Genomic DNA, 18,978 nt, shown 5'->3' with positions numbered 1-18,978 from the left:
ATATGAACAAAGCTTTGGCAAATTAGTACTTTTTATTAAAATTCAAAATCTCAGAAATGAAGAGGGATTGGTCTTTTTAAAGAATGTAGCTCATGATTTGATTAAAAATGAATTGCAATCAAGTTGCTTAAAGAATCAAGATCCAATTTCAGGAGGAAAAGTTTATTCCTATTCACAGTGGGGAGGCATGATGATGCTTGGAGATGAGTTATGTTTGAGAATGGTTTTTCAGCCAAAGCTAAACAGACAGCACAGTCTATTATTTCTTTCATTAGTATCCCTTATTTTGAATTTCCACTATCCCCATTCTTGATATTTATACTCTAGGGATTCTTTTATGAAGTATGTGTTGAACAGAAAATTCCTGGAAAGATTGCAGCTTAAATTTATTGTAATAAGTCTTCATTAATCAGCTACCCTTCACATTGTTTTGAAGAGGATTGTGATTTGATTTAAAAGATTCAATATATAAATAAATACATCAATGCATAATAAAGAAATACATCATAACCTGTAGTATGGGAACATCAATATGCCTGACATTCTTTATATTTTGCTTCCTGAAATAACAAAATATTGTCAATTATAATTGGGTCTTCATTCAGATACATTTATTGAGACCATTTTTGAAAGATTGCTCATATACCCATTTTAAACACAGATAGCAGGGATGACACAATATTCCAGACTGACTAGAAGGAATTTGACTTACACTGATCTCATGAAGTAAAGCACTGTATTGTATAATAGTTCTGTAGGGACATAGTACCAATCCTTGAAGGACAAGAACATTTGTTATCTGGTTCAAACACTTGCTTACTAGCAGTTGCCTTTGGAAGGGGTTGATAGTAAGCATAGGTATAATTGGGTCTTGATTCAGTTGCTACTATATTCTGCAGGGCATTCATGGGACAAACCTCCCCGGAGGTGTGATGTTTGTACATTTTGGAGACAATTATGGCCAATCATTAATTTTAAAATCTCAGGATTAAGGCTAAGAATAATGACTACAGGATCTGCTGATAGCTAAATTTTCAAGTAGGCTGCAGATGTTCTAAATTATGTTGGTCTCTGTGGACTCTGATAAAGTTCAATGTACCTTTGAGGAGTATTACCACATTCAAAGGGTATATTGATTGCAAGCTCATACACCAGAAGATCTAGTGCTGTTGCACAAGTGTGAGTGGCTCAGACTGCTAATGCAGTCTGTTATTAACAGCAGCTGCTTGCAATTACTGCAGGTTCTACTCCCACCAGGCCCAAGGTTGACTCAGCCTTCCATCCTTTATAAGGTAGGTAAAATGAGGACCCAGATTGTTGGGGGCAATAAGTTGACTTTGTATATAAATATACAAATAGGATGAAGACTATTGCTAACACAGTGTAAGCCGCCCTGAGTCTTTGGAGAAGGGTGGGATATAAATGCAAATTAAAAAAAAAGTAGAAGAGTGGTGGAAACAATCATAGATAGTGTTGGCCAGGAACACTGCCTTATTTGCTATGTTGGAGGCATTCATCTCTACTACAAATAGTTGCATGATATCTGAATGTCACATGCAAATGCAGTTTTTTTTTCTTCAGAAGAGCAATGGGGCATGGTGTGTGGGGGAGGGAAGAGAACAAGCAGTGAAAGTTTTTACTGGGTCTGGAGTTCATTCAGTTAGTAGATAAGGAAGAAAATGGGCTAAGAGAGCTGGGTGCTTTCCACAAGGATTTGTTCCATCAGAAGCACTAGCTGATAAACTCTCAGTACATAGAGTATTGAGATGTACTCTTAGTACATCTGCTTCTACAACCTTATATGTTCATAAAATAGATTTATACATTATCATATTTTCTTAATAATCAGTTCCCATAATATTTGTAAATTGCAAATTCATATCAAGAAATGGGTCTCAAAAAGATACTTGTTGGAATTTGTCAAGCTGCTGAAAATGGAATTTCTCTGAATTGGACTATATCACAGGTGGTATTCAGCCAGTTCGGACTGGCTTGGACGAACCGGTAGCGGAAATCTTGAGTAGTTAGGAGTAGTTCGTCTGGCTGGCCCCGCTCTTGCCTGCCCACTTTCCCTCTCATTCCAACCTGCCCGGTCACCACTCGCCATGTCCCATCCACCTCAGTCAGTCACTACTCATCTCATCTCACCAGCATAGCATGCTAGTTTGTGACCCTTTGCTTGCATTGACCACACAGTCTCTGCAGCTTGCCTGCCCTCCCACATGGTGCCTGCAGCCCAAATGAGTGGCCCTGATCTGCTTGGGTAGGTAAGCTTGTGAGATGCGGCCTAGCTAGCTGCCTCCACCACCGTCCCTGGCCTCCAGCTTGCCTGGCTTTGCCACCATGGCTCCAGATGGTGCTATGGCTTAGCTAGCTGCCCCCCGCATCCCCAGAGCTTACCTGGCTTGCCTTGCCATTTGTCTCAGATGGTTAGGGAATGTGCCATTCCCAGGCTCCAGCCTTGCCCTGGAGCCTCCGGCCATTCACCATTTGCCTTGGCCTGGTTGGGGAACATGCTATTCTGCCCACTTGCCATTCACCTCTCCCATCCTGGCCTTCCCCTGGGCCTTCACCCGCATGCCTCCCCCCCTCTGGCATCAAACTATGCCCCCCTGGGCCAAAGCAATTTATTCAGCCTGCAGCCTGCCACAGTGTCACACGCAGGAGGGCCAAAGCATTTTGGGCCTAATAGGCCTCCCTGCAGCCTCTTGGGAACAAAAATGGGCCATGGGGGTCTGCCCCTCATGCCCCATTTTGTGCCTGGGTATGAAAATTGGCTGTGGGGGGGGTGCACCACCTCCTGGGAATTAAAATGGGCCACTGGGGGATGCACCTCCCCCCATGTCCCATTTTTGGACTAGAAGGCCTCCCTAAAGCCTCTTGGAAGTGGGGGGGCCGCAGGGGGGGGCATTGCCACCCTGTGTCCCATTTTGGGCCTAAGTGGCCTCTCTGAAGCCTCCTGGGAGTGAAAATGGGCCATGGGGGGCACATAGCACCCCACATCCTGTTTTGAGCCTTGGAGGCCTCCCTGCACTTATCTGGGAGCCAAAATGGGGTGTGTGGGGACTCCTGAAAATGGTGGGGCAGGGCGGGGCCAGCCATAAATTTAACTACCAGTTTGCCCGAACCAGCCCAAATCAGCTGAATCCCACCAATGCTGGGACTCTAAGATCCCTTTCACAGTTACTGGCTTGAGCCATGTTTCACCTCATTTTTACTTATTTAGTATACCTATAGTATACTTTCTGCTCAGAAACATAAAAATGCAGTTCAATTTTAAATGGTACTTTTAGAAACTGTAGCATCTTAATTAAATACTAATCTGATGGAGACAAGAATTAAAACACAAGAACACCTCTTCTTAAAGACCTTGGAGTTTTCATATCAAATGATCTTAAGTGCCAAAGCCCACTGCAACTACATCGCAAAAAAGGCTTTAAGAGTTGTAAACCTAATCTTGTGTAGCTTCTTATCAAAAAACACTACACTACTAACCAGAGCATATAAAACATTCGCTAGACCAATTCTAGAATACAGCTCACCTGTCTGGAACTCTCACCACATTTCTGACATCAATACAATTAAACGTGTCCAGAAATATTTTACAAGAAGAGTTCTCTACTCCTCTGAAAACCACAAAATACCTTATCCCACCAGACTTGAAATCCTAGGCTTAGAAAACTTGGAACTCAGTCACCTTCGACAAGACCTAAGTTTAACTCATAGAATCATCTATTGTAATGTCCTTCCTGTTAAAGACTATTTCAGCTTTAATTGCAATAATATAAGAGCAACCAATAGATTTAAACTTAATGTCAACCGCTTTAATCTAGACTGCAGAAAATATGACTTCTGTAACAGAATCATCAGTGCTTGGAACACTTTACCTGACTCTGTGGTCTTTTCCCATAATCCCAAAAGCTTTAACCAAAAACTTTCTACTATTGACCTCACCCCATTCCTAAGAGGACCATAAGGGGCGTGCATAAGAGTACAAACGTGCCTACCGTTCCTGTCCTACTATTTTTCTTTTTCTTCTTCTTCTTGTATATATATATACTTATACCTCCTAATATTCCCTCATATATATGTTTATATACTATATAATCTTTTGTGTGATGCTTATATATATTGTTGTGACAAAATAAATAAAATAAAATAAAATAAATTTAAAAGTGGAGAAGCACAAATATGGTCATCTCAGTTTACAGTTCCTGTTTTAAGATCCTCTTTGTATGAACATTGATATTACTTTGCATTTTCCACGATAGTAATAGAGAAATGCCTCATTAAGCAAAATATATTTTTCCCTCTAAGATCTCACTGCAGTTGCCAAGGCAACTGCAAAAGAAAACACTAACTTTGTTGCAAAGAGGTGAAAAGTTATGGTCATGCTCTTGTACTCTCTAAATTTCTTTTAGAATAGAATAGAATAGAATAGAATAGAATTTTATTGGCCAAGTGTGATTGGACACACAAGGAATTTGTCTTGGTGCATATGCTCTCAGTGTACATAAAAGAAAAGATACGTTCATCAAGGTACAACATTTACAACACAATTGATGATCAATATATCAATATAAATCATAAGGATTGCCAGCAACAAGTTATAGTCATACAGTCATAAGTGGAAAGAGATTGGTGATGGGAACTATGAAACGATTAATAGTAGTGCAGATTCAGTAAATAGTCTGACAGTGTTGAGGGAATTATTTGTTTAGCAGAGTGATGGCCTTCGGGAAAAAACTGTTCTTGTGTCTAGTTGTTCTGGTGTGCAGTGCTCTATAGCGTCGTTTTGAGGGTAGGAGTTGAAACAGTTTATGTCCAGGATGCGAGGGATCTGCAAATATTTTCACGGCTCTCTTCTTGATTCGTGCAGTATACAGGTCCTCAATGGAAGGCAATAGGTAGTAGGTAGTACTACCTACTACTACTACTACTACTACTACTACTACTACTACTACTAGCACTACTACTTTAGGTAGTAGTGGTAAAGATTTTGACTGGCTTCTGAATAAGGCATGAATATCTCTATCTTTGCCATGTTTATCTCAAAAAGTTTTCTATATGAGGTCTTATTGACTCATTCCAACCTTACTGTTTCATTAATAATTTGAAGGTTGCAATTTTCTCTTCCTCTTATCAGTATCAAAAATACTATTATTAAGTTTGCTATCCCTCAAAATTCTGATTGACAAATTACTGTACTTAAAAGAATTAGGACAAGTGCTGATAGATAAACAAATGATTTAAAAATGTAGGGACAGGTAAAATAACCAGTATTTTTTTTTTTTTTTTTTTTTTTGTTTACATTTATACCCCGCCCTTCTCCGAAGACTCAGGGCGGCTTACAATGTATAGGGCAATAGTCTCATTCTATTTGTATATATTTACAAAGTCAACTTATTGCCCCCCCAACAATCTGGGTCCTCATTTTACCTACCTTATAAAGGATGGAAGGCTGAGTCAACCTTGGGCCGGGCTCGAACCTGCAGTAATTGCAGGCTTTGTGTTCTTAATAACAGGCCTTACCAGGCAGAGCTAAACCGGCCCTAGAGCCATTTGTATTCTAAGATTCATTACAGAGTGGAGGTTATGTGAGGAACAGAGAAATTCAGTTCAAGCTTGTCTAGTTTTAGGGATTTTTTAAGAACGTTATGGCAATGTAATAAACTTTTCAACAGATTACTATTTATTATGATGATATTGAATCTTCTACTGCTTTTGCCACATATGGCTTGCAAGACTCAACCAATGAAATGCCGCATCCAGGGTCCTATCCCAATTGATCACAAATATTTTCAACAAGGTGACCTGCTCATTGGTGGTATGACTTCTTTTGTTTTCATAACTAGAGATATGGGAAGTTTTGAAGAAGATCCCCATCATTCTCTTGTAGGTGAATCCCTGTAAGACAATGTTTTCTTACTATAGTTATTAATCTAGATTACAGTACCTATTCTGCATGATATATTTTGCTACAGTGATTAAAAATAAGAATTAATATTTAATTGAATGAAATTTTTCTGTTTGTAAATTGTTTTCTTCCATTTGAAGGGGAAAACAGGAAGAACCTATATTCTTTAAATCAAGTTTTTAAGAATTTAACTAAACTTCCAAATTTTATGGGTATTAAATTCAGACAAAACAGGAATTCTAGCCATCAGTTCTTTTGCTTGGGTTGGGAATCACAGCATTATTTAGTACCTATTCTACATAATATATATTTTTGCTACAGTGATTAAAAAAATAATCCTTTAGTGTTAATGTTTAATAGGATGATATTTTTCAGCCTATATTCCTTAAACTTTAAAAAATTTAACTAATCTTCCAAATTTCATGGCTACTAAATTGAGAAAAGACAGGAATCCCAGCCATCAGACCTTTTGTTGGAAATTATATCACTAAATTAAAAAACGGATTTTGCAGAAAATGTGAAATTGCATTGAACTACGGGAATAATAATGTTTGCTTAGAATGCAGCATATTTTATCTCCGTAAAGGAGACATTCAATTTATTATAGGAATAATATTCTCATGAGCTGAAAAACTTTTCTGAGGAACAGGGGACTACAGACACATGAACTCTTGATCCCAATGTTCTTTTATTGGTAAAATCTTCATTTTGCTTTTCTTCGGCCACTTCATGATTTTCTTTCCAATTTCTCAATTACAACAAACATTACCATGGTTATGCAACATCATTACACTTATTTTTATAGATGTTGTTAGGAAAGAAAAAGTCTTTGATTTTTGGTTTAATTGTAATAGAGTTTCTAATATTCAAAAAGTATTGAATTATCTAGTAAAATAATATGTAAAACTGCAATATGATTCTATAAATGGTTCTATAAAATTCATTGTTGCTTGTAGTTTCTCCACTTATTCTGTTGAAGATTGACTAATTCTAATTTGCAGTCTATGTAAGAAAAATCAATCAATTTATATATATGTGTGTGTGTATGTCTGTGTGCCTCTGTGTGTCTGTGTGTCTGTGTATGTGTTTTCGTAGGTTTTCACGGGTATAAGTATGTAGGTCTTAGCATATTTGGGTCTTTTCCCATGTAAGATCAACCTTACACAGGAAAAGACCCGAATATGCCAAGACATCCATCCATCCATATATATATATTTGTTTTCTGAGGTTTTTGCGGGTGGTTGTATGTAGGTCTTTGGTTATTCGGGTTTTCTCCCGGGTAAAATTAGAAAATTGCCAAGACACCTCTAATTTTATGCAGGAGAAAACCCGAATAACCAAAGACCTACACACACACATACACACACACACACACACATATATTCTGAGGTTTTCGCGGGTGTTTGTCTTTGGTTATTTGGGTTTTTTCCCACATAAAATTGGAAGTGTTTTGGTGATGTTTCGACGAAATCCCATTCATCATCTTCAGGCTAGCTGTTTACAGCTTCGTGCTTCTAGGAGAAATCTAGAAATCTAGAAATTTCTCCTAGAAGCACGAAGCTGTAAACACCTAGCCTGAAGATAATGAATGGGATTTCATCGAAACGTCGCCAAAATACTTCCAATTTTACGCGGGGAAAAACCCAAATAACCAAAGACCAACCTACCTACCTACCTACCTACCTACCTACCTACCTACATATATATATATTTTCTGAGGTTTTCGCGGGTGTTTGTATGTAGGTCTTTGGTTATTTGGGTTTTCTCCTGAGTAAAATTGGAGGTGTCTTGGAGACGTTTCGACGAAATCTCATTCGGCATCTTCAGGCTTCAGCTTCGTTCTTCAGCTTCGTGCTTCAGGCTTCAGCTTCGTGCTTCAGCATATATATATGCTGGGTAATAGTATATAAATCAATTAACATGAAACAGTGAGTATCTTCTAAATGATTATTTAGATGGAGCTTAATCTTTAATCAGTTAACTTGAAATAGTAATTATTAGTGTTATTTTTTCATGAAGTTAGTTCCATTGTCCTTTATAAATGCAGAATTCCATTTGATACAGCATCTATTTCTATTGCAGAGTCCTAACTAAATATTATCAGCATATCCTGACCGTGATATTTGCTGTACAGAAGATCAATGAAGATCTCCAGCTCTTACCTAATATCACCTTGGGCTTCAGAATCTATGATAGGTATGCTGACTATCATGCCAAAATGGAACTTTTTTCTAGCCAGAACATATTTGTTCCAAATTACAAATGTGGCATCCTGAACAAACTCACATCAGTTGTTGGGACTGTTGATCCAGGAATCGCTAGTGATATGGCAGATATATTAGAGACTTACAAAGTTCCACAGGTAAGATGGATGGTTTTGTCTTTCCAGATGTATGATATTGCAGAACTTCAATATATAACTTAATTTCCTTTTATTTCTCCAATAATCATATTTAAGAAAAAACATTTAGTGTAGCATAAAGCTAAAAAAAGTCAATTTGCAAAATTTGTTAGTTCTATTATTGAGTTTGAAAGATTAATTTTAATGATTATTGGAACTTTGGATCCCCGTTGTCTTTTCATGTAAATTGTTAATGTGATGGGGGAAAACTATTTAATCTTTCTACTTTTTATTTATTTATACTTTATTTTATTAATATACTCTACCTTTCAGGTGCTTAAGGAGAAATCGGGACTGGGGTGCTTATTTGCTGAATTGATTTTTTGGAAGAAAAAGAGAGAAGTGGGGGGGAGGGGTGGGGAAGGAGGAAGGAGGGAGATAGAAAGAGATAAAGAGAGATATTCAGATTCTTCAGGTATCAGTTTTAGTTTAGTCTCAAAAGATTTCAGGTCATGGAAAAGGAGAAACTCTGGCCACTTTTCTGCTCCTTCCCCATCATTGTGGGGGTCGGACAGGGTGCTGCACTGCCTGCAGTTGAGTTCCTCGTCTGACCTCCACCATGCCCACCGCTGCCCCCCCAGCTGAGCCAACAATCTCTCCTGGGTAGCCTTCAGACATGAACTGAACCTGCTCTGCAGCTGCACATTAATTTACAGATGCCTCTAGTTTTAGCAACCCCATCCAAGTGCTGGTGGGTGGGTAGGAGGGATCTGCAGAGAGTCAAGAGTTAACTTTTCAGCCCCCACATCCCGTGATTCAAACCCAACTGGCTTATCTGTGTTCCAAGGACAATCCCCCTCCTTGTGTTCAGCAGCCACTTTTACTGGCTTCACCTTCTTGCGCCCCACCCAAGCCATCTGTTGCAAGCCAAGGAGGGTGCAGAGTGACGACTGTGTCCTTGTCTCAACATCCCCTCTCCAGATGGATTTTGCAGTTGTGACCTGAGCCAACGTTGGGGAAGGAGCAGAAGGGTGGCCAGCCGCCCTGCCCAGTGCTTCTTCTCTGGTGTTGGCTTGGCTGGCAGTGCAGCAGCAGGCATGGTGAAGATCGGGAGATGGGTCCAACCACAAGTGGCATGGCATCTATTCTATTCTATTCTATTCTATTCTATTCTATTCTATTCTATTCTATTCTATTCTATTCTATTCTATTCTATTCTATTCTATTCTATTCTTTCCTGTCTTAGTAATACAGTTGAGCAGTAAAGAAGTACTCTTTGCTCTGTGGTGCTTTATATAAACAAAATTTCTAATAATAAGAGATGGCACTAAAAAGCAAATCTTGGCAGTTGATTCAGGACAAACTATTTATAACTTTTGGGATGACTTCAGATAGATAAGATGTCATGATAAACTTCCCATGAGTGGATTACAACAATAGTTTGTTACCAGAGAGTTTTAAAACTTTAATTTTGCTTTGTTTCAATATTATTATTTTTCCTGCTGGTTATTTTGTCACTAATATAATATATAGAAGACAGATCAATAATTTGCAACTAGATTTAGTAGTTTAAAAATTGGGAGAGACCTGTTTCACAAGGGATGGAAATTAATTTTGTACTAATGTATTAATAAGGATTCAACTAGGGGGATAATATATATATATACATGTGTTGGTCTTTTTTTTTAATGCACCTTTTTCTTTTTAATGTTTTAATTATTTTTTGTTTTTTCTTTTCTGTCCTTTGGGATTTTTTGGTGGGAGGGGGGAGTTTTATATTTTGTATTTTAACGTTGTCATGAATAAAATAAATATACATATATCCTGTTTTCCCCAAAATAAGACATCCCCTGATAATAAGCCTTTTGATAATCGGGCTTTTGAACACATGGCAATAAGACCAAGGGCTTATTTCAAGGCTCAAAAAAATATAAAACAGGGTCCTATTTTCAGGGAAGCACAGTATTAAAAAAGAAATTAGGTGAAAGCATTTACTGACATATTTTGGAACTATTAATTAAGAGATGACACACATTTTCCTTTTTGAAATTTCTTCTTTTCCATTTCTCCTTGCTGTTTTTTCTATTTACCCATATAATTATTTTTATTGCCATAGTTTCCAACTGGCTCCTCACAATATGAAAGCCATTTCTACTACCCAATGGTTCCAGGTGAAGAACTTTATTACAGCGGTATTATTCGACTACTCTTATACTTCAGGTGGACTTGGGTTGGGATACTTACAAAAGGAGTTGGAGGAAGAACATTTGAGCACCTAATTTTCTCAAGGTTTCCTATCCATGGCATCTGCGTTGCATTCTTGGAAAAATTCAGACCAGTTTATATCAACAATTTTTTTGATAATCTGAAATGGCTTGTTGAAATGTTTCATCTTCTTGTTAACAGCAAAGCCAAAGCTATTATAATCAAAGATAATTATCTTTTAAATGTAAGATGGTTGTTACGCCTACCTGAAATGGAAATAGTTTCTTTAAAGCTGAAAGGTAAGGTGTGGATCGTGGCTTCCCAAATGGGTCTTGCATCATTCTTTTATCAGAAAAGCTGGGATGTCCAGGGTCTACATGGTGCTCTGAGCTTTGCAGCTCACTCAAGTGAAATTACAGGATTCCAACACTTTCTCCAGACAAGAAACCATTTCTCCTCAAAAGAAGATGGTTTTGTCAAAAGTGTGTGGGAGCAAGCATTTGGCTGTGTGTTTCCAAATCCATCTGAGACCAAGGAATCAGAGGATGTCTGTACAGGGAGGGAGAAACTGGAGAGGCTCCCTGGGGCCTTTTTTGAAATGAGAATGACCAGTCACAGTTACAGTATATACAATGCAGTGTATGCTGTGGCACATGCTTTACATGCTATGATATTTGACCAACAACACAGGCAAAAACTGAAAGGCAGAAAACTGAGCCTCCAGGATCTCCAGCCATGGCAGGTAATTTAATGAATAATCAATTTTGTTGGAAATGGGATATGACTTGAACTGACTCCCCAGCATCTCACAGCCTTTTGATCCCAAAGAACAGTCAGAATTAGATGGAAACTTATTAGCAACTTCCAGGTTTATTTTTTGTCTTTTTCTCACCTTTTGTGGGATTTGTATTATCTCTATGAAATTTTTGTATGTTTTCTGGCTTACTTACTCTCTAGTAAGACCTAAGTTTAACTCATAGAATCATCTATTGTAATGTCCTTCCTGTTAAAGACTACTTCAGCTTTAATTGCAATAATACAAGAGCAACCAATAGATTTAAACTTAATGTCAACCGCTTTAATCTAGATTACAGAAAATATGACTTCTGTAACAGAATCATCAGTGCTTGGAATACTTTACCTGACTCTGTGGTCTCTTCCCATAATCTTAAAAGCTTTAACCAGAAACTTTCTACTATTGACCTCACCCCATTCCTAAGAGGACCATAAGGGGCGTGCATAAGCGCACAAACGTGCCTACCGTTCCTGTCCTATTGTTTTTCTTTTCTTCTTCCTATATATATATATATATATGCTTATACCTCCTAATATTTATTCATATATATGTTTATATACTATATAATCTTTTTGTATGAGGCCTACATATAATCTTTTTGTATGATGCCTACATATATTTATGATGCCTACATAAAATAAATAAATAAATAAAATAATAGTTATTTTTCTTAGGTAGTTAGGATATGTGCTTTACATTTTCTCCCCTCTCCCCACATCCAATACACAAATATACAGACATAGACACACAGACACAGAAGAATTATTTCATATAATAAGCTTTATTCCTTTCAAAGTGACAACAGCTGGTTCCTTAAATTAAGTTTTAAGTTATGCATTTCAGTTGATAGGTGTATTGGTTGAAGGTAGTGAATACAATGCATAAATTTTAATCTGTATAGAAGGGTGGAAGAAGTAGAAATTTCTGTTTGGTCTTTCAAGCTGAAAATACTTCTGAGGCCACAAAGCACTATCTTTCTAGACAAAGAAAAATCCATGAATGCAGAGTAAGATTCAATCAGCATGGACACCACAAATGATAGAGCAGCAGGAATTATTTGCCTTGAGGTAAAGGATTCAAACTTCATTCATCTATGTAATTTAAATCAATCCAAGCATATCTGGACCCCTTCCCTATTATACGAACAAAGAACCATGTTTTTAAATGTTTTTTAAAAGAAGTCATGAAATGAGAGTTTAATAGCATGTACATGAACACAAAGAAAGAAAATCAGAAAATAGAATTTGTGTGTGTGTGTGTGTGTAAGAGAAAGAGGTATAGTACAGTAATTAGTAATATTTCTATTTTTCAATGTCTGTAATAACAAAAGAACAGCCACTTGCTCATAATACATCAGCAGGATTTTGCAGAATCTATATTCTTTTATATGCTTTTAATTTGATTTAAACTGCTCTCAGTCTACTTTTGTTCTCCATTCCTCCTTCTAATTATCCATATATCCCACAAAGATTCAATCTGAATTTGAGAGTCATTTTCAATTTAGAAGAAATATGTTTAAAACACATTTTATCTTCCATTCTCCACCATGGCATTTTATAGCAACAATAAAAATGGATGTATTCAATTTTATGTATTTCTTTATTTATCAATGTATCAATCTGATACATTCTGATTTTTGTCTCTGGACAGTGGTTGAATGATTTGGAACTGGGAGATTTAGTCATTGAACCTTTGTCATGGTCGGATCATTCCCTCCTTCATCTAGACTTTCGGACCGCTACTCAGCACCGCAGGGAGACAGAACCAATGCATTGGTTCCATCCCAGGTGCCTGATGGACCCGGATAGGTTCCTGATGGAGCTTGGGCCGTTCCCTGAGGATCTGGCCCACGGCTCGGCTGAAGAACTAGTTGAGGCCTGGGAACGGGCCGCGGCTGGGACTTTGGACCGTGTTGTGCCTTTGCGGCCTCTGACCCGGCGTAGATCTCAACCGGCTCCTTGGTTTTCTGAGGAGCTGAGGGAGATGAAGTGCTGGAAAAGACGCCTAGAGAGTGCCTGGAGGTCCAGCCGTTCGGAAGCTGACCGAACACTAGTTAGGTCATTTATTCAGACCTATCAAATGGCATTGAGGGAAGTTAAGCATATTTACATCTCCTCCCTGATTGCATCGGAAGATAATCGCCCGGCCGCCCTGTTTAGGGTGACCCGTTCCCTCCTGCATCAGGAGGTTTGGAATGACCCGCTGCAGAGGCAAACCGAGGATTTTAGTAAGTATCTGCATGATAAAATTGCTCAGCTTCGGGACGGTTTGGACCAAAATTGGGTAGATCCAGGTGAGATGACAGAGACAAGTCTTGTTGAGAACATCTGGGATGAGTTTGACACTGTGACTCCTGAGGATGTGGACAGGCTGCTGGGAAGGCTGAATGCCACCACATGTTTATTGGACCCGTGTCCCTCCTGGTTGGTGCTGGCCATACAGGAGGTTACATGAGGTTGGCTCCAGGGGATTATTAATGCTTCTTTGATGGAGGGTGTTGTTCCTACTGCCTTGAAAGAGGTGGTGGTGAGGCCCCTCCTCAATAAGCCTTCCCTGGACCCAGCTGTTTTGGGAAATTACCATCCCGTCTCCAACCTTCGCTTTGTGGTGAAGGTTGTTGAGAGTGTGGTGGCACATCAGTTACCCCAGTACCTGGATGAAAAGTCCCGTTCCAGTCCAGCTTTTGACCTGGGTATAGCACAGAGATGGCTTTCGTCATGTTGGTTGATGAGCTCTGGAGGGCTTGGGACAGAGGTTATTCCTCTGCCCTGATCCTTTTAGATCTCTTAGCGGCTTTTGATACCATCGACCATGGTATCCTGCTGCGCCAGCTGGGGAGTTTGGGAGTGGGAGGCACCGTTTTTCGGTGGTTCTCCTCCTATCTCTCCGACCGATCGCAGACGGTGTTGGCAGAGGGCAGAGATTGACCGCAAGGCACCTCATGTGTGGGGTACTGCAGGGGTTGGTTCTCTCACCCCTCCTGTTCAACATCTATATGAAGCCGCTGGGTGAGATCATCAGTGGTTTTGGGGTGAGTTACCAACTGTACGCTGATGATACTCAGCTGTACGTTTCCACCCCAGGCCACCCCAACAAAACTGTAGAAGTGCTGTCCCGGTTTCTGGAGGCCGTGCGGGTCTGGATGGAGAGAAACAGGCTCAAGCTCAACCCCTCCAAGACAGAGTGGCTGTGGATGCCGGAATCCCGGTACAGCCAGCTGCAGCTGCTGCTGACTGTTGGGGGCGAGTCATTGGCCCCGATGGAGAGGGTGCGCAACTTGGGCGTTCTCCTGGATGGGCGGTTGTCTTTTGAAGAACATCTGACGACCGTCTCCAGGAGAGCTTTTTATCAGGTACGCCTGATTTGCCAGTTGCGCCCCTTTCTAGACCAGGATTCCCTTGCACAGTCACTCATGTTCTCATCACTTCTTGCCTGGACTACTGCAATGCTGTCTACATGGGGCTCCCCTTGAAGAGCACCCAGAGGCTTCAGTTGGTCTAGAATGTGACTGCGTGGGTGATAGAGGGAGCCACTCGTGGCTCCCATATAACACCTATCCTGCGCAAGCTGCACTGGCTGCCTGTGGTCTTCCGGGTGCATTTCAAGGTGTTGGTTACCACCTTTAAAGCGCTCCATGGCTTAGGACTGGGTTATTTACAGGATCGCCTTCTGCCACCGTTTGCCTCCCACCGACCCATGCACTCCCATAGGGAGGGCCTGCTCAGGGTGCCGTCAGCCAAACAATGTCAGCTGGCAACTCCCAGGGGGAGGGCCTTCTCTTTGGGGGCCCCTACCCTCTGGAACGAGCTTCCCCCAGGACTTCGTCAACTTCCTGATCTCCGGACTTTTCGCTGCGAGCTGAAGACGTATTTATTTTTCCGTGCAGGACTGGCATAGAATTAGTATTAGTATTTGTAATTTTAAATGGGATTTTATGGTTTATGTATTTTAATTTAGGGGCCAAATTTAATAAGTTTTTTAGCATTGTTTTTATTTGTATTGTATCTATGGATTGTTGATTTTATCTGGCTGTGCACCGCCCTGAGTCCTTCGGGAGAAGGGCGGTATAAAAATTAAATAATAATAATAATAATAATAATAATAATAATAATAATAATAATAATAATAATAATAATAATAATAATAATATGCATCAATGGCAGATTTTTTAGTATTAAAGAAAGATAATTATTTTATTTTTAAAATTCAGTTCAAACTGTTCACACTATTCCTTTCAGTAGATAATTTATATTAATTTTTTTTATATATTAAAAGGATATGGTACTCTCCAATCAGTTGTCTCTAATAAAAGCAGATGACAAGCTTCATAAAGTTCTTGCAAATGTAAGGCAAGCTCAGATATTTATTTGTTAAACAACATATTTCCTCAATAAATTATATCTTTCATATTAACATTTGTATCATTTTAGGAGCTGGATTATTGTTAATTTTTCAAATTTAGTAAACTATCACTCTTGAGAGGAATGCTAGCACCTTTGAGTAGGGAGCAATCTGCCACATATTTAAATGGTTCAACTAAAAAATTAATATGATATCACATAGTTTTATATAATAAGCATGCTTTTTTTCTTGCTTTTTTCATATTCAGCTTCATTTCTTTTTGAAAAAACACTCATTTAATAACAGTGTTGGAGATAAAATTTCCTTTGATGAAAATAGAGAACTGATTACAAAACTGGATATGGAAAACTGGGTCATATTCTCGAACCAGTCTTTGCATCGAGAGAAAGTTGGGAAGCTGGATCCTTGGGCTGCTGAAGACCAAAAGTTCACCATTAATGAAAAAGCCATCAATTGGCCCAGCACTTTCAATCAAGTAAATAGTTGATTTGTTTGAATTATTGGGATGATATCCAAAGAGTAGCTCGATATCATTTAATATACAAATAATATCAAATACTGGAAAGAAATGCCAGCAAGATAAATTTTTTTCAACTTTTCTGCCAAGTACATGATTAAATGTTTACATTTTCGTTCTTTTATTTACTGGGCAGACCCTACCTATTTCCATGTGTACTGAGAGCTGCCTCCCTGGTTATTTTAAGAAAAAACAAGAGGCAAAGCCATTTTGCTGCTATGATTGTCTTCGATGTCCCAAAGAGAAAATGGCAAGTCAGAAAGGTAAGAGACATTATTAATCGATTGTTCTACACGACAATCCAAGAAAATCCATGAAAATATAAGTACAGGAGCTGAATTATATTACATACAATTCAGGTAATTTTTGTTTAATGGACAGTCATTAAGTGAAGCAGATGCTAAACAAAATCACAAGAGTGCTTTATGAAGTTATTTCATCTTTCTTTTTCTTTGCAGATTTTAAAAGTATTAAATGTGAGGATTGATTACAAACTCCCTTTTTCTTTATTGTCATAACTGCAAACAATTGTTCAATAAGACAGTCACTAAATGAAAACTACCTTTAGGGCTTTTCCTGTACTCTTTCCTAGAGCTTGGCTAATTAGCGAGAAGAAAATTGATGTTTGTATTTAGGAGAATTTAGGAAGGAGAATTGCAGGTACAAAATGGAGAACATTTTGAGAAGAGGACACTAGTGCTGTTCGTTTGACAAGTGTACTGACAATTGTGAGAAATGAGTCACAAAGAAAGCACTTTAATATGAAATTGGTTAGAGTCCTGTCAGTGTCTGGCAGCAAACTATGCAAGAATAGAGTTCCAATAAACTAATTCAGGCAATCGCTCCAGTTTCTAATAGAGGAAAGGAAAAACAATGGATCAAGTACAGGGTAATACATATCAAATGCTGAAATAGCATGTAAACACATGACTGAGAGAAAAATGATGTAAAGTTTGTAAATATGGGCCTTCATCACAAAGTTACTTATTGTCCTTATCATATTTATGAATCATTACTGTTTGAAGCAGTTGCTAAATGGGGATTACCTGTAAAGCATTCCATTTCTCTTAGTTTGGGATTATATTCTACAGAAACATATCATCCTAACTTGCACAAAATCTATTCCACTTGATTCAGAAAGCATCAGGATTTTTGCTTGAAAGGAGAATAGGAAACATTTTTCTTTCCGAAATATGAAGAATACTAAATCTAAATCATCTGACACAAAGAGAATCCTAAAACATTGCTTTTTAGAAAACCTTACTGAAGATCGATGTAGAAATAAAACCAGAGAGATATATAGAGATGGCCCAAGTAATGTAATGAATTCATGACTAATTAATATTCCTTCCCTTAACAGAGAAATCTCATGTTCTCCTGTGCTCCTTTAGATATCAAATATAAGAGTACAAAGTCAAATCTAGGAAGAGTGAGTACTGCTTCCAGAAAAAAACATGTAAATGATGCTAAGTACTGTATAAGGATACAACCTTTATAAATTTATATATTTTAATTCTAGACATGGATGACTGTTTGAAATGCCCAGAAGATCAATATCCAAATAAGAACCAAACTTCATGTATTCCTAAGAAAATAACTTTTTTGTCCTATGAAGAACCAATGGGAATAAGCATAGTTATTTTGGTACTTTTCTTTTCTTTCTGTACAATTGTGGTGCTCAGAATATTTTTGAAGTATCATCATACTCCTATTGTCAAGGCCAATAACAGAAATCTCACATACCTTCTACTCATATCCCTCCTCCTCTGCTTCCTTTGCTCACTGCAGTTCCTTGCTGCACCAGGTAATATGATATGTTTCCTACGACAAATTAGCTTTGGCATCATCTTCTCAATGGCAGTGTCTTCTGTGCTGGCAAAAACCATCATTGTGGTTCTGGCTTTCATGGCTACCAAGCCTGGATCAAGGATGCAAAACTGGGTGAGAAGGGGACTGGCCACCTCCATCGTTCTTTCCGGTTCCTTGATTCAAATAGGTATCTGTATTGTGTGGCTGTTCACATTTCCTCCTTTTCCTGAAATGGACACCCAGTCAGAAATAGAGGAAATAATACTACAGTGCAATGAAGGCTCATCTACCATGTTCTACTGTGTCCTGGGCTACATGGGCTTTCTGGCAGCTGCTAGTTTCACAGTAGCTTTTTTCTCCAGAAATCTCCCCAGTAGTTTCAATGAGACTAAATGCCTCACATTCAGCATGCTGATCTTCTGCAGTGTGTGGATCTCTTTTGTTCCATCCTATCTGAGCACCAAAGGCAAATACATGGTGGCTGTGGAGATTTTCTCCATTTTGGCCTCCAGTGCTGGATTGCTGGCCTGCATTTATTTCCCAAAATGCTATATTATCATTATTAGGCCAGAACTAAACACCAGGGAACAGTTAATAAAGAGAAAATATTAATAATACAAACTAAAATTTTTATTTCCATATTTTTCTCTTTTGGTATCCAATGGGAACCTGACTGTTAGAAAACATCTGTGTGAATATATATGCATATGGTGTTTTATCATTGTACAGACAATTATTGCCATTCATTAAATTTAAAATACAATTGGGCTAAGATTAAGAATAATCAGCACAGAATTGGTGGTTGTTGGTGGTTCAGTTTTCAAGCAATCCAGAATGGAACAAGGCATTATGGACACAGGACCATGCCCATTTCACTCCAACTTTCCTAAACCTGATCAACCACAGTCCATGGTTGGTTCTCCACCAGTGATACACCAGCACCACTGATATTTCATTGCTTCTGGTTTCGGGTAAGCTTTTGATGCATGCCCAATGGCAAGAGCAGAGGGGGTGTTGGTAGCAGCAGTGCT

At 38.6% G+C, this 18,978-nt stretch overlaps 1 protein-coding gene across 1 annotated transcript; it reads left to right on the top strand.

Moving 5' to 3' along the window:
- The first annotated feature begins 5,733 nt into the window (after positions 1-5,733).
- Positions 5,734-18,559, top strand: LOC131198136 (vomeronasal type-2 receptor 26-like). The gene is made up of 6 exons (XM_058182641.1): positions 5,734-5,909; positions 8,000-8,279; positions 10,375-11,205; positions 15,869-16,096; positions 16,275-16,401; positions 17,658-18,559. Exons 1-6 carry the CDS (start codon positions 5,734-5,736, stop codon positions 18,557-18,559), a joined length of 2,544 nt encoding a protein of 847 aa, XP_058038624.1.
- The last annotated feature ends 419 nt before the right edge of the window (positions 18,560-18,978 follow it).

Source organism: Ahaetulla prasina, chromosome 4 (genome assembly GCF_028640845.1).
Source record: "Ahaetulla prasina isolate Xishuangbanna chromosome 4, ASM2864084v1, whole genome shotgun sequence".
Taxonomy (NCBI): Eukaryota; Metazoa; Chordata; class Lepidosauria; order Squamata; family Colubridae; genus Ahaetulla; species Ahaetulla prasina.
Note: the sequence above shows the minus strand (reverse complement) of the source record. Positions and strands in the feature narration are given on the sequence as shown.